At 41.6% G+C, this 16,516-nt stretch overlaps 1 protein-coding gene across 1 annotated transcript; it reads left to right on the top strand.

The window, feature by feature from the left end:
- Positions 1–6,008: 6,008 nt before the first annotated feature.
- On the top strand, positions 6,009–12,098 carry LOC131290395 (fasciclin-1). The gene is given in 13 exon segments (XM_058319550.1): positions 6,009–6,158; positions 9,116–9,248; positions 9,333–9,535; positions 9,603–9,739; positions 9,836–9,843; positions 9,846–10,115; positions 10,183–10,343; positions 10,701–10,852; positions 10,936–11,026; positions 11,102–11,328; positions 11,414–11,573; positions 11,661–11,805; positions 11,863–12,098. Coding segments are annotated over 13 exon segments (2,073 nt in total).
- Positions 12,099–16,516: the final 4,418 nt, after the last annotated feature.

The raw sequence follows: 16,516 nt of genomic DNA, 5'->3' as shown, positions 1-16,516 counted from the left end.
CGATTTTGTGGAGGGAAAAGTTAGATTTTAAACAAAAATTGAATTTTAACACTCGATATTTATCAATGAGGCCTAAGATAATGAAATGGAGGATAAATAAAGTTATCTTGACAGCTTGAATAGTGAACCTTTGAGTGGTTGTAGATGATCAGTAAAATCAAAAGGAAAGTGCACAACGTTTTGCGAGGAAATCGAACAAAAATTAAAACAAACTAAACCCCTTGGGGGGTTCTTTCCTCGGTTGTTAGCATTAGGAGCTTTTCATCGGTTCATGGTAGAGATTGCCTGTGAAGGAGCGGTGTTTATTTTGTTATCAAGTGTTTTGCTGTCACAATTTGTTCATCGTCTCCTTATCGAAATTGCTTGACGAGCCTTCTTTATACAAAGTTTAAAACAAGTACGGTATCCGAATATGTGTGTGTGTAAGAGTGTGTGCTAGAGCGGGCTTTTGTGCGCCCGGTCATTTGTACTGGTTTTAAATATTTGGAAATTTTCTTTGTTTAAGGTAGTACATAACCATGTTTTTTTTGTTTTCGATCATTAAAGTATACAATTCTTATCAATCACTTAGATATATAGCACAATTTGTTATTCACCTAAAGTTATAGGGAGTGCAAGAGGCACAACAAAGCAAGAGATAAATCAAATAAATTGATGGCGTCAGGATCTTGGTTGCGGTTGTTGAATACGTATTTTGGCCATCCCAATCAACTGTCTACCAGGATGCAAGATTAGTTCGAGATTGGTTCAGTCGGTTTTGAATGTTAAAAAGTCCCCAATATTCCGGCCGACAAGAAGTGTTATTGTTCGCATAGGATACCCGATTTTCCTTCGTCCATTTGATTGCATCTTGGGCGTGCGTATGTTGGTGTGTGTGTGTGTTTGTGTGCGCGGGTGTGTATGCGTGTAGAAATGTTTTCCTGGTGAACATAATTTCACTATGCATTAGCCAAAACCACTGGAACCGGAACTATCAGCAGCAATCTGTGCCATTAGTGTTTTTGAATATGGAATAATGTTCTCACTTACACACCATGCATAAACACATATGCACAATGCAAAAAAGAAGCAAAAGGAAGCAGCAGGCGATACGTTTGCGAATAGTTTGTGGTAGTTGCTTTAATCATAAAACAGAAATAAAAAAAACACCGTAAAACCATATTCATACATGTATGTATAGCTATGAATATATTGCATCTACTTTCGAAATCGATTAAACTTGCTACCGTAGAACCTAGGGCCCAGCGAAAAAAGAGAGAAAGATTAGGGGTTTTCCAGGGTACGGGAAAAATCCCCCTGTCTCTCGCTAGTTGAAAAGTTTCGGTTGAGGTGGTAAAATGAAATAGAGCTTAACGTTCTAGCGCGTGGGTATGTGTATGACATGCGTCCGTCCTTCGTTCTTTGGGTCACGGGTGTGGTTCACCTTAGTGTTCGCGGGTTTTTGTCGTGTGTCACGGTTTAAAACCGTTAATAGCAGGTTTTGTGCCGGTTTGGCACGGTTTGCAGCGACGCACCGGAAAGAAACAATGCCAACGAAGGAAATTGCAGCGGAAGGATCAAGTGGAACACAGACCATCAGAATCAGCAGCTCGAGCGACCGCGTAGAGAGCCCTTCAACCGCGTGCGTGTTCTTATTGATTCGATTGGCTTTACTGCATCGTTTGTCTAATGCTCCCGCCAGTAGTGTGTTTGCTCTCTTTCTGTCTTTATGTGTGCTATAACCGTTTATCTTTGGCATCATCACCGTACGAAATCAATCTGAACAGAAACAATATTTAATATTATTGTACGAACCCAACTAACTCAACTACATGGTTTGCAAGAGTGCATAGAAAAAAACAGCGAACATTAAATTAAACTTCAACAATATCTCCATGCTAACCTTCCTTTCCTTGGCATGCAAACGACGAGCCACCCACGGCCACCGGGGGAAGAGAACGTTCATTCGTTTTTCTACCATTTCCGCCCCAACAGGAACCATCTAGATCCACGTCCTGTGCGGTTGAGAATAAAACCCCTCCAGAATATAAGTCCATGCAAATTATGTGAGTTGTTTGACGCGTGACGTTCAAACTTTTTTTTAACATGCCATTGCGTCTGGCTCGAATGTTCCCAAAGAATTGAATGTTGCGTGTTTTAAAGTTCAAACTGCAACCATAAAAGCAACCATATCTCCTGCTAGCATACTCGCTCTGGGTGCGGGTTGTACCGGGAAAGTTAGGATGGTTCTCCTGTCATTTCGCGCTAACACTCGTTTCCGATTGCCCAAATCGCATGAAACTAAACACGCGTGTGTGTGTTGTGTGTATTTTCGTTGCTTGAGTACTTGTATGAATAATATGAATTTAAGCACTACATCTAAACAACTGACACTGCACTAGCATAGCACTTACCTGATCGGGACTAACTATTTCCATTTTATTTTTCATCTGCTATCTTCGTTTGCAGTACGTCAGGCGCGGCTGAATGAGCGCAAGTAAGCGAAACCTAAGGGACATCCCGTCCATTCAGCAAAACCAAGCCGGAAAGAAAACGGCCAACAGACCCCGGCGGTGCATGGTGGCGCTATAGAAACGGCACATACACATACACACACGCGCGCACACACACACACACACACGCACACATAAACATCATATGTACCAACCGAAGATGACCGACGCCGACAGCAACCAGCCACTCCCTGGTGAAATAGAGAACCGGAAGCAACCGTGCATCCTCCTGAGTACCAGTTTTAATCTTACTACTTCTTAATCACCATTGATGGGTTTTACATACTTTAACTTTTACGAGAAAGCTAGCGACTAGTGACACACAAAGCAATAAGACCGCGAGCTAGAGTCGTTTGGGCTTACTTTTGCTTTGTCTTCTACCGATCATTATGTTTAATATTACGTAACTTATTTGTTTTTTTTTTTCTCCAAATAATGAATAATACAAAATGAAAACATTTAAAAACAGACGTTCATTGAACGACCAAAGAAAAGGATGAAAAAATCTATCTAAATCATTTTCTCGCCGAAACAATACAAGAAGAATACTTTATTAATAGAAAAGGGCGTTAATATTAAATTGTTCAGTTAGCTGATTAGTGAACCTTTCTTCTTTCTGTATTAGCTCTAATTTCCGCAATTGTACAAAAAAAAATGTCTCAGTAGCAAAAGGTCTTATTGTTTTGTCGTTCACAATTCAAGATGTATCTTTTAAATATCATAATTGTTTCGTATTCTATAAAGACGTCTCGTAAATGTGATTGATTCTTTTTGCTTGGTGTCCTTACGAAAACACAGATACAAACGATAATGGTTTACGCTCAATAAGCTTGACTAGCGACGTACTATAAGATTGGCATCCATTTTTCATTCGTGTATTATTTAGTCGAAATTGACGAACGAGTACTTCGAATCGCCGAATTCCAAAAATATAAATACAAAAGAAAAAACCCCTAGCGTCCGTACTCCATCCGTAGCAGGGCCTGATAGGTGAGGGTTTACTAGGATGACTAAAATTTAAAATTATATTTCGGTTGGTAGGTCCTTTTCTTCAAGCTTGGCTGCATCCTTTAGATGATAAATTACGCGAGATATTTAAAAGAATGTGTTTTTGTTTTGTTTTTTTTTTGCTAGACTAGTTAGACATCACATGATAAACATAAAAAAACAAAACAATCAAAGAAAGGCGTAGGCGGAAAAGCGCAGTTGCGGTATGTTGGTATTCGAATTAGTTATTTTGACATTTTAAATTATGCCCTAACCGTTTCTCAACTGTTCTTACCCGTTTTGACAGCCTTTCGCTGGAGGAGATGCTCCTTGCGTAGGAGAAAGCACGTGGTGTGCAGCTTTTTGATGAAAAAAAATTGAAAAGAACAACGCTGTAAGGAGCAAGCATGTTTAAGGATATTTTTCTTTTAAACAAATTATAGCTTCGATACCCGAAAGTCGTGATCCCGCGGCAACCAGGAGCAGTTCTGATACATTTTAAATTATTCTATTATTCAACTGTTTATGGTATAAAATAAAATGTAAGCTTTACCTGTGGCCCATCTGGTCTCAAAGCGGCAGATAGTTTGGCTGGACTGGCATGATGACCAACCGACACTGGATAATTTATCTGAAAGAATAACGCGTTGCTCGGTATAGTTCTAGCTGTTTTACAATTGTTTAATAGTAGAATAGGAATATTCGTCCACCGCCATTGTTTCATCTACAGTATAAACAGCTCACAGCAGCAGCTATAACTCATTAAAAGCTTGGTAGTGCGTGAATCATCTTAACCGGTTCCGCGGAATGTTGACTGTGCTGCGCATAAAGCATAATGCTTTACACATACATACAAATACGCGAGACGGGAATCGGTGTGTGAATGTGCTGTGTGTGTGTATGTGTGTGTGTGTCGTCTGTGTGCGTGTGCGTGTGCGTGTGTGTTTGTATGTGTAGTGTATCGGTACATCAAACAGTTGCGGACCTGCATTTAACCGTTGAATGTCCAGTGTTGAGTTGATTTTTGGTCAAGTTCATGCATTATGGTCCATTACCCCTAAATGTGATTGCGTGGTTCGAGATGACTCTACCTGTTGCGAATCCAACGTGAGTGGGAAATAAAGGAATTCTTTGGGAATTTCGTTTGTGGGAAAAACTAAAAAAATAGTCCTTTATTAGTCTATTTTTTCACACTGAGTGTGCCACATCTTTATATCCTTTTGTCCGTGAGTTCCACGGGCAAAAGTAATCTGTTGGTACTCAGCCCGTTACATTAAGCAGCTACCGTTACAAACCATTTGTAACACTTCCTTTTTGGTGATTTCATGCCTTCCAATCCTCTACCCTTACGGAATAGAGTAGCTATATTAAGACTAAAGATTGCCCTTCTAAGAAACTATGGCTTATAAAGATAGACATCACTTTCCGCCATTACTCCAAATATAAGCTAACATTTCAGGCCCTGTTTGTTGTTCGATTCCTTTAATTTTTATTTACTGGATCATTTCATTTAAAAGTATAATTTATTTTCATTCATTTTTAATTGATGCTACAAATTTCTTTAAAAAAATCTGCTCACCACAGCTCTCGTCGACAATAAGCCAAATTCCGTATTCTGGCTGTTCTTGCACATTAAATTAGGTTTACCATGCCTCACTAGTCCATTATGATTGTTAATTTTCCGGGATGGGATTTCCGCCTTCTCTCACGACTAAAAATTACCAGAGCTGAAATGTAATAATTTTATTAAATCCATTAATGAACAGGGTCTTAGGTATTGGAAGTAGTTTTCTGATATTTTTATTTAACTCAAATATTGAAATTAGAAACGGATAAAATATGTTCGACTTGCCAGCCAAGGGTTAACTCTTGGATGGCACCAAAGGCATATACTGAACACAAACACAATCTCCGTCAGAGTTTGTGTGTTGGATAGAGGCGCACGGATTCGAACTATTGTTTCTTGCAATGTTCGTCCGGGTGGTCGGTGCGTATGATACACGGCTCAGTTCGTTGTTGGAAAGTGAAACGACCGGTTGAACACAGAAAGTAAGAGAGTGTGAGCTAAGACGCACCGCACCTGTATCGTGATCACGGTCGATTCCTAGTCCGGGTTGACGGTGGGTGAGACAGGCCAAACAACGCGTTCCTTTGTGTTCCTCTGGATATTCTCTACAATCAACTATTTGATATTGTGCGTTGTTACGGCGGTCCTGACAACTTACCTGAAGTTTCACGGAACTAGACGAGCCTCCGGAAGTCCGGGATAGTGTACGGTAACCACATCAGATCTAGTGATCTGCGCAGTTGTTCGTCAGTTGCAGTGATTTAATGGTTGGAAATTGTGTTCCCGATTAGCTACTAAGGTTATCTGTCTTCCACGGGCTATAAAGAATAAATTTGAAAAATAGTGCCATATTAGTTGCTGTTCAACACCCGCACAAGGGTCACCGCCTATGCGAGCTCGCGTTCGAGCCTCCAATCAATCAACAACTGCCAAAAAACCCTGCAAATTCCAGTGGCTTCCAGATGGCACCGAAGAACTCTCCGATTCTCTGGACGCTAAAGCGCTGCGTGATGCTGCTCGCCGGTGCCATACTGCTTATTCTTGGCTCGATCACATCCTCCGATGCCATTTCGCTCGAGATGCACCTACGCGACGATCCGGATCTATCCGAGGTAAGGAGTCCAGCTAAGCCTTAAAACTCTTCAGTTACATTCTAGCCCTATTTGTATTTCGTTCGTTGGAAAATTCGCCAAAACAACACCGTTTCACTTCTCTGCTGCCTTTTTTTACATCCATTCCATTTTCGAAACCCATTAAAAGTTTCGCCGATCATTTCCTTTCTCCTTTAGTCCTATTTATCAGCAACAATGTTTACACTTTACGGCTCTTGTTTTTTATGACTAATCCAAAGTGTGGGTTTCTTGTTGCCTGAAAACTCGTTCTCTGGACGGAAGATAGAATATTCTTGAACTATTAAAGCATTTGCTAAGTATGTTAATGATGTTGGCAACTTCGAACTACATTTAGATTAAAAAAAAAAAAAAATAATACAAAGTCCGTGTGGCTCTGATATATTATTACGGAGCACAGTGAATCAGCGCCTTTATCTCCAGGATGCCTGAATTTATATATAATCGGATTCTGTGCCTCTTCCAAACGAACGGCAGCAGTGCGTGTGGGAAGGAAAATGTGATGAGATCTTAGATTATAGTTGTTCCCGTAACCGGAAAGCGGGATTTATCTGTTATGGAATAATAGCACAGTAAAAGTTCGGCAGCCCAGTTGCAAAACGGGGTCATTTGCACACAGCCACCGCGTTCGCCAGTGTATGTAGTGGTATGAGGGCTATTTAACTATGTCCCGCGCAAGATCATCTTTCAACGTATGACGCGGTTTAAATTTAAATCTACGCTTCTTGCGGGGTTACCCAAGTGACCCTAACCAAGTGTCCAGGCCGCAGTATCCAAACCCGTAGAGAACATAAACACCTCCACAATGTATATTAGGATGATGTGCGCGTCGGTTTAATGTTGTCTTTTTCTGTCAACCCTTATTTAGGGAAATAGAGTGAGGCTATCAGCGTACGGAAATAGCTCCTGCACAATGTGTGTATGCCCCAGCTCGCGAAAGTGGAAACAGGAACAGTTTGCCAATAGAAAAGAAAAGCGCTAGTTCAATCAAGCCACAAGCCGCTCCGCCTCCTACTCCCTTTGGATGTAATCCAGGACGTAAATAGACAAAAAATCAATGCGAGTCCATCTCCTCCTCCCCTTCATGTCATAGCACACTATTTTCCCGAACTGCGAATGAAAATGCTATACTGGCTGGCAGCCCGTTCTGAGTTTTCCCGATGTGCTCACGCGATAATGCTAAAACTGAAGTAGAATGACTGATGTATCGAATCGACAAATGGTGGTGGTGGTGCTGGTAGTGGCAGAGGGTGGGGGGGGGGGGGAGGAAGGAATGACTTTTCCAGCCCTTTCCTTTTGACAGAGTTAGGATTGTAGTGCGAATATTTACTGGTTGCATTTTATTTGATTTTTTTCGCTGTTGCTGTGGGTTTGTTGGCGCCAAGCTTTGTAGTTGCTCACCCCGGAGGAGAGCAGGATTCATATTGGACTGACTCGAGGAAGTTTGTTTTTTTTGGAGGAAGGAGGTGAACGTGAAGAAAAGTGCGTGTCCTTCTCCCTTTGGATTCAAGAAATGAATGCCAGCTTCTGCCTTGCTTATGCCGCTATCACAAGGGAAAACCAGATGAAAATTGCTTAACGGAAAATGAACCTACCTCCCTTTTCGTCCACTAGCCGGATGTTAGTGTGAGTATCTGTTGGCACACAACACACTACCGCTCGGTCGGGGGGAAGGAAAAGCAATGGCTTGGTTTTTCGTCGACCCTGTCGTCCTATCCGGCCACATCCACCGTCATCGCCAAAGGAAATGGCCACGGTTTGGCGCCGCACCGTCTGCATGACGCATACACACTCACTTGTCGGTTTATGGTGAAAACGTCACTCCACTACACACATACCCGCGGCTCTCTTCCGGATTGAAGGAAGCCAAAAGAGCAGCAGGAAAAGTCTAGTAACCCGAAAACCAGCAAACACTGTGACCGGGGCGTAGATGAACCGGGAAGGGAAGATGATATCCTAGGGTGGTATGTGTAACGCAAAAGCATTTTATCCTTAGCATAGCACTATCTGCGGGCTTGAAGGTTTTGATTCATAGGTTTCTTCTTGGTTTACACATAACAACCCCTAAAAGTAACATTTTTTAAGAGTTCGGGAAGTTGGAGAAACCTGCCAACCTAGTTTCAAGCATAGCATCTCGAAACAGGCTATCCGATTTTAGTGGCAGACAGATATGTAAAAGCAAATTTGATTACTCTGTTTTTCATCATCAATAGTTTATGTTAGCCGGAAGTTTGTTTGCGCTTAGTAATTTTTTAAAGTATCCATTTTTTCACAAATTTAAATTTTACATTCATTGTTCCTTTTATTGTTAACAGTTCCAACTGCTATACTTATACCAGAGAAATAATATTTTAAGCAGCAATTTTATCTGGCCCGTAAGAATCTTTTAGTGCTTCATACAAAAAACCCGTCCCAATTATTATCGGATTTCTACACGACGTCAGGTTTGTTTTCTTCCCAAAATTTAAGATTAAAATTGTTTAACGAGGCGTTCCTGTTATATATTGAAAAAAAATCAAAATTCAACGAAAATAAACATGAAATTTATTTAAAAAGTTTAACAATTACATTTAAATATTTTATCTTTTCCCCCTTCTTATGTAACTTTACTATTTAGAGAGTTGATACTCCATTCAAAAGGATACTACTTTCAAAACATTAAATCATCGTTTCAGGTATCCGGCCCGCGCTTTTTGTTTCCTACTAATCATCTGGTCCTTTTATTAAATTTATGCCAATCCCCGTTTTAGATCATGTTGAACAAAGTATGTAATTATAAAAACGAAATATTTCTCATTTTCTTTTCAATTTTTTGCGATACGGTGTTACATAGGCGTGTTATTATTTAAAGTCAATAATTCATTTTATCATCTATTTAACTTCACTATTATATGTACCGCGTAAATGTCGTTAATGACTGGTTGTTCTTTCGCTTTCAGTTTTACTCCTTAATCGAACGAGACAGAGCAGCCCTGGAGTGGGTAAAGGATAGCGCGGCTACCGTTTTTGCCCCGACCAATCAGGCCTTCCAGCGATTCGCGCACAACAAGACGCAACTGCTCTATCACTTCGGTAAGTGTTTCGGGGGTAAGAGTAGAGGGAAATAAGCTATTCTTTATCGTTTATGCAAAATGTGTTTTTGTTTGTCTTGCGCAGTTAATTCGGCGTACAAACTGGACCGACTTGGGGATGTTCTGATAAGCAATTACGAAGGTAACCCACAGTTGTACATCACACGTGTTCGCCAGCCGCGTTATGGAGATGGAAGCTACGCTCGAGATCTGCTGTACGTCAACAATGCAAAGATCTTGCGCGAGCGCTCCGATATGCAGTTTCGGAACGGTTTTGGCAATGATCAGGTGAAAACAGGAGGATGGGGACACCCGACGTGCTGGCTAATCATGATTGGTGTCTTCTATTTGGCAGATTCTGCACGTTATCGACGATGTATTAGTACCGGTTAGTGTGACGCCCGGATTGAACAAATCGTATGGATCCAATCCTGACGCTTGGGAGTTCTTGGAGAACGTCGAGGCAATGAATATCGAGCCGCATCGTGTTCGGTAAGAGAAGAACGAGGGCAAGAAGGATCACTTTGTGGCTCGTTGAATAAATTTCTTCACGCAAGATTGTATTTATTTTATCTACGGTTCACTTAGATCCTTCCGGGGAAGATCATACGCTTAGATATACAGCAAAACTATCGCAAGTCCGGCCGAAATACGTTTCTAATTCCTGTGGAGAGCGCGTTCAAGAGTCAACCACACAACCTCGTGAACATGATCGACTCGAAGGTGATCGATGGGCACATCATTCCGAATAAGACTATCTTCATCGCACCTGCTCCGTACGGTCTGCCACAGCCGACGATGGCGTTCGAGGATGCGCTGCGGATCACGGTGACCTTCCTCCGCTACGGCGAGGCAAAGGAGGCACGGGGTATGTAGTTCCGCTTTCAACTCAGTTAGCACCCACTTACATGCTATTTTCTTTTTACATCACGCAGTGTACGTCGTGTCCAACACCATGTATGGTAACTCGCGCCATACTTCGGGTGCGGTCATAGCAGAGGTCGTCAAGGCCAATATCCCGGTTCGAAACGGTGTCGTTCATCTGATCCAACGCCCGCTGGTCGTCGTCAATATGAAGGGCGTGCCGATGCTGACGGTCCTTTTATGTTCCTTTTCTAAGATGCACCCTTTTTCTTAACAGTACACCGCTTGGAAGATCTAATTGCCACACAAGCTATATCTCTTTACTAATCAGTTCGCGTGTTTTGTTTTTTTCTATACCCTATTTAGTTTTTTCTATATATTTGTAAATTACACCGCTTTACCACATCATTTTTCCACCATTTGACTTTATCCTTTATAAAAAGGATGCATGCATGGATGACTGATTTTTTACCGAATTGATTATATTGTAGACCCTTCCATCCTTTCGTTTCTTTCTCATGCTTGCTTTATTCTAAAAGTTCATTAGCCAATTGCTATCAACAACACACTCTTCATTTTTCGACCGCAGGAAAACAACTACTTCCTTTGGTCAAAGTTTCGCGATCTGATCGAAGACTACGCACCAGAGTTCGTGGAGCACATAAGGGATATGTCACAGAAGACGATCTTCGTGCCGCACAACGATGCTATCGCAGAGATGATGCAAACCAATTTTATGAGGTAAATATTTTATTTAGGAAGGAAAGAGGAAGGTTAAACAACTCTCTTCCTCTCTTTCTTTCTCTATTTCTTTAATATTACAGCAATCGACAGAAGCTTCGTGAGGCGCTCTTGATGCATGTTGTACCAGATGCACTTACCATCGAAATTATTCGTCGCAACAACCAGAATCATGTAAGTAACTGTTTACTTCATACCTATGAATAATTTTAATGGTAATCGTTTTTAATGCAACTTGCAACGATCCAGATCTTCCAGATACCGACACTCTCCACGCGCAAGTTCATCTATTGTAACGTTTTCGAAAACCGAACCAGCCGCACCCGATCGATTACAATCGAGGGTGGTGGCGTGAATGCTACCGTTGTGCTGGGTGACATCGCGACCATGGACGGTTACATACACATCATCGATCGCATGCTGGGCGTACCGTACATGACAGTGCAGAAGAAGCTACAAACCGATCCAATGCTGAAGTACTGTACCGCATCCCGAAGTCATTGTGGAATCATTTGATAGGTTTTTTAATCACGGGTTTTTGTCGTATACATTTTCCCACAGCTTAACATATCACTTTGGAATACTGAATCGCTTCAACGAGCAGCTCAACAAGACGACCAAACGGTTCACGTATTTTGTGCCGCGTGACAAAGCTTGGATACAGTGGTTCCACGACCATCCGGCTGCTAACTTGGAAGATTTCGTGCGCAACTACGATCGGGTATGCATCACAGGCGTTTGTCCGATCGTTAGGATCGCTTTGGATCAGGGATCGTTTAACCTACCTAACATAATTTTTGCCTTGCAGACACGTGAAGTTCTTCAACGCCACTTGGTCGTGGCCGATCGCGTCTTCACCATTGGTGAACTGCGCAATATGTCCTACGAGTCGCTAACCCTGCCTACATTAGGTCGGGATCGTTTGCAGATCAAGGTGAAAGAGGAAGATCGCCGTAAGTACCAAGCGTGAATCCTCGCCGAGCAAGTGATTGAAATTATATTTGTTCCAGGGTACTACATCCAGTGGAAGGAGACGGGACGGTGGGCGACCGTTTTTCGTGCTGATGTGGATTGCACCAACGGGTTGATCCATGTCATCGATGATCCTTTCGTGCTGGAGGAAGAAGTCATCGTACCAGGTGGTACGAACGCTGCAATGATGCGGTGGAAACAGACTGTTGAGGTGACCGTCTTTATGACTGCAATCAACCTCTTCCTTGCCGTGTCGGTGTTTTTGATGAACTAGTGTGGAAAAACTTTTCAAAGGCACACCAATGCATTTTACCGCGCGACAAAGCCGTGCCGCCCTTGTGTCGATGAATGTTGAATATGTTTTGGTTTTACTTACCTTAGTTCCCGCATTACCGGAGAATTAGATTCTTGAAGATACAACTTTCCAGGTTAATTTAGTTTATTTGTGATTACATTTATGAATCTCGCAAATTTTCCTTTGCGCACCGAATGTTTCTCCGTCGCTTATACGTAGCTGAACGGCGAGAACTGCACATGTTACTACATGACAAACCGCACGTGCATTAAATGATGTATGTTGCGAAGTTTAATTTCAAGTGTCATGTCATACAGAGTTTGATGTAAGGCATATTTTACATTATTCCTCTTTTTTCATGAAATGATTTACGCGCTTTATATGTTGCTAAAAATCCCTTCCGCAGGCATCGTGTCCTATCGACTTTTTTCCTCTACTCTTTCCTTTTTTAAAGTGTTTGTGTGCCTTAAAATACATAATTAATGTACAAGTCCGACAGAGGTCCTTCCCTGCAGATGAACGGTTCATGCCCGATAGTGCCTAGAACTAACAAATGTCTTCAGTTTGGGAGAAAAAGATTAGTAGTCGTCAACTAAAAAACCCCCTCCCTCTCTGCTCTCACTTCGTATCCTTTGTTAGCCATTCATCTAGAGCCGCTCTCCCTTTCCCCTTGGGAACATGTGGCCCAACGCTACGGTTATTCCACCCAATGCGGCGCGCGTTAAAAAAAATTTAAGGGGAGGGACGGGGAGACCCCTGATCTAGAGCATCGAACGTAAGGTAACCGTATGAAGCAAAACGGACATAACATTGAAAAAAACTAGCAAACACGTGCCTGAAATTGGAAGACAAATTTTGTGTGCCCTTATTTGAATGTGAATGGTATATTAAGAAGGTTTCAGAGTATTTACATCATGTTTAAGCTTATGCATCGTACACTTACTCCTGACGTGTGCGCAAACGTAATAAATTAGTGTGTACCTCGTAAAAAGGTAGAACAGGGCAATGCAAAAAATGAAACCAAAAACCTAGACGTTTTGTTGAAGACTACCGTTTGAACTTGGTGGGAAACTATCAAATTTTCATAACTCTCTTTTTCTCTAGTGTATTGTGTTAGTTTAAGCCAGGTAGGAAAGAAGAATTAATATATAGACATACATATATATATATATATATATATATATATATATATATATATATATATATATATATATATATATATATATATATATATATATATATATATACATATTATATTGCCAAAATAAGTAACAGGTGAATTTAAGACCAATGAAGTGTGCTATCGTAAATTTATATAAAGGCAGGAGGCCTAGCAGTCTGGCTCTACAGTTTGTCCAATATTCACAAAACCTTGGTTTAAGGTTCATATAGTTTCAAGCTAAGGTGAAAATCTGCCAGAAGAAGCATACATTAGGAACGCAAAAGTGTTGTATGAATATCGATATGAATTCTCGAATGCTTGAACTTGATAGACGTGCAGTGACCAAATAATAATTTTCTGTATCCGAGCCGACGGGCGTGAACATGCTCTTTCACACCATCCGAAAAGGCTAATGTGTGTAATTTAATTTAATCGGTTCACATGTATTAATTAAATTATTAAAGATATGAAGCAAGCCTGATGAGCAGAGAAAACAGAAACCGAAGGAACGCACTTACAAGCCGGGTCGATAAGAGACATTTAGTTCATTAGCAGTGTTTGTTTATTAGTCTACGTGTTTTTAACAATGAGAAATGCGTCATTGGCTACGTGAAACGTAGTTGTCGTGAAATACCTATCTTCTCGGATGGGGTGTTACTAACACTGGGCTAGCGCAAAGTTCCGCTTGCACGGAATGACCACATGCGGCTCGAAGGACGTCGACCGGGGCATCCGATCCAGTTACGTAACAAGTTCAACCCCCAGCCGCGCAACCACGTGTAATTAGGGCTTCCAAAATTTGCTCACTGATGTTTGGTAACAGCATTTTCTTGTCTCCAAATTGTATCTTTTTTTCCAGCCAGCAAGCAGTTGACGTGGCGAAGGTAATGCAAAGTAGGAAGGGCGGGAGCCTCTCTGTTACGGTTGACTAAGCCTAACGAAACCTGAAACCACATAACGCTGATGCCAGCAACAATCACAACAACACCATCCCTGCTTTCCTCTCGGTTAATCTAAGTTAACAAGGAATTAAAGAACCCCTGGCAAAGAAAGCGAAGAGGGACCACACATTCGTGGCCGCCGGTCAATTGGATATTTCCGACGGTGACACGCAACTACGGTAGATCGTTTGTTATACTTACAGCTCTGAGGAATTGAATCGTAAAAAGGAAAAAAGCAACGGCTAATCTTATGCTTGCCGTTGATGTAGACGTATGGTGTTAATTGGATTTTCTTTTTTTCGCACCCACCTTTATTCATTGTATATTTTTTTTAGTTGATTTCTTTCTCGGTACCATGGCGACATTATGTCGAGGGACAACGCGTCATCCCAAGCCTGCTCAAATTCAGCGACAGAGATTGAGAATAATGTGCAACTGGAGTGCCGCTGTAACTGCGTTGCCTGTTTCAAGTGACTCAATGAAAAAGGCCTGAATGGCCTCTGGTTGGGCCGGAGGTTTAAAAAATCAATGCACTATTTCAAACTTCTACCAGGCGTCAATGCGTGCCTAGGGGAGGGTTTTTTTGTAGCATTTTCCCCCGGCAATAATTTTTTGTTCGTTTCACTTTTTCCCAGCGATGGTTGGCTGGGGATGGGCATATTCGTCCCGTAAGAAATAACGCCAGCATAATTGATGCGTTCCATAGGCAGCCTTCAAGCGAGTTACCGATCACCTGCATAAACTTCCAAATATAAATACAATTCGTGTAACTTGTTCTACCAAAAAGGAACATCTTAACGAACGGACTTATCTTCTAGGATCGCTTTCTAGCGCATCGAATGTAATTAATTTTATTCATGGAGAAATTATACAAGAGTTGTTTAATGTATTCAATTAAACAAAACTACGACGTAGGACTATGCAGAATCTGTACTGTGAAACGAGTAGCATGAGCGGATGTTGATTGAATTGAAATGTTTGAAGTCAGTGCCCACTAACCACTCTTTTTATCATCTCGTTCTGTTTGATAAGAAAAGCAACTTATATTGCTTGTCCGATGCAGTAAAGGTATTAGGATTTTCTAACCCATTTCCGAGCGTCAGACCAATTACATGGGAGTGTGTACCGTAAAACCATCGTTACTGTTGCTGGCGATATTGAAACGAACACGGCTACAAATTGGACGCCAGATGCGCATGCCTCGATCCATCTTGTGTTAGGCCAAAACTAACACACTAACGGTAGAGCAGAGCGCATCAGATTGTGGTACGTCCCGCGGTGGCCATATTTGGAAGGGCTCGCTGTTGCTTGCTTCGTAGTGAAGAAGCGCCACCGCTGTAGCGGACTATCGAGCGAAAAAATAATAAACGGTTCGGTTTAATAAATCCATCACAGATAGCATCCGATGGGGACGGGTTGCCCGCCAGCATTTACGCCATACCCTGCATGGGGGTACATAATCGACGTCCAACCCTGCGGATTGTGCCCTGCACATTTTAATAATCTAAGAAACTCTCCAATCAAATCGAACATTTTTTGGATTTGCAAAAATGTTCATCCATCTATCAAAATTCATCAACATTCGGCCGTTGTCTTCCAATGAGAGAGTAATTTTTGTGTGAGGTTTTTCTCTGTTCTAACGACACATATAAGAATGGAAAGATGGCTGCTTCTTTTGCTCGTGTTTGCTAGTGTTCAGAATATGAACAATATTATTGTTTCAGGCATCCTTTAAGTGATGTACTCCTATTGATAAGATATTAAAATTGAGTGCGGTACAAATTGGTTTAAAAACATTTGTTAAAATCAGACCAAGTGGGTGGTATGGTAAAAGTTTCTTTTAGATAATTATGCGAACATTATGCGAAATATGAAGCATTGTGAATCATTGTTCCAATTGACAAAGGGAAAATTACCAACCAACGTGTGTTAGGGTACATACTGCGTGTAGGTGCCACAAACTTTTATTTTTCGGCTCGTTTGGTCCACCACAGTTTTCAGCGAAAGTTGCTGCGTCGATAGTGCGTGCCCTTTCATTTTCCTACAAAGCAAATTTGAGCTAGGAAGCTCACCGTTTTTTTTTTTTTTTTTTTTTTTGTAAACCGTTTGGAGCTTCGTGTCGTTCCAATAGTGTGGATGGAAATTCTTCTATCTCCCTTTGGGTCGTCCCTTGTGCACCTTTCGTATTGCGTGCTTCCCTCGTTGCTACCGCATCGGAACATCCCGCGCGCGCTTCTACTGCTGGTGCTGCTGCTCGAACGCGTGCGATTTCCCAGCACTGCTACTGCCGGTGC

The sequence above is a fragment of the Anopheles ziemanni genome, chromosome X, assembly GCF_943734765.1.
Source record: "Anopheles ziemanni chromosome X, idAnoZiCoDA_A2_x.2, whole genome shotgun sequence".
In the NCBI taxonomy this organism is placed as follows: domain Eukaryota; kingdom Metazoa; phylum Arthropoda; class Insecta; order Diptera; family Culicidae; genus Anopheles; species Anopheles ziemanni.
The sequence above is the reverse complement of the archived record's forward strand: the minus strand, read 5'-3'. Positions and strand labels throughout refer to the sequence as shown.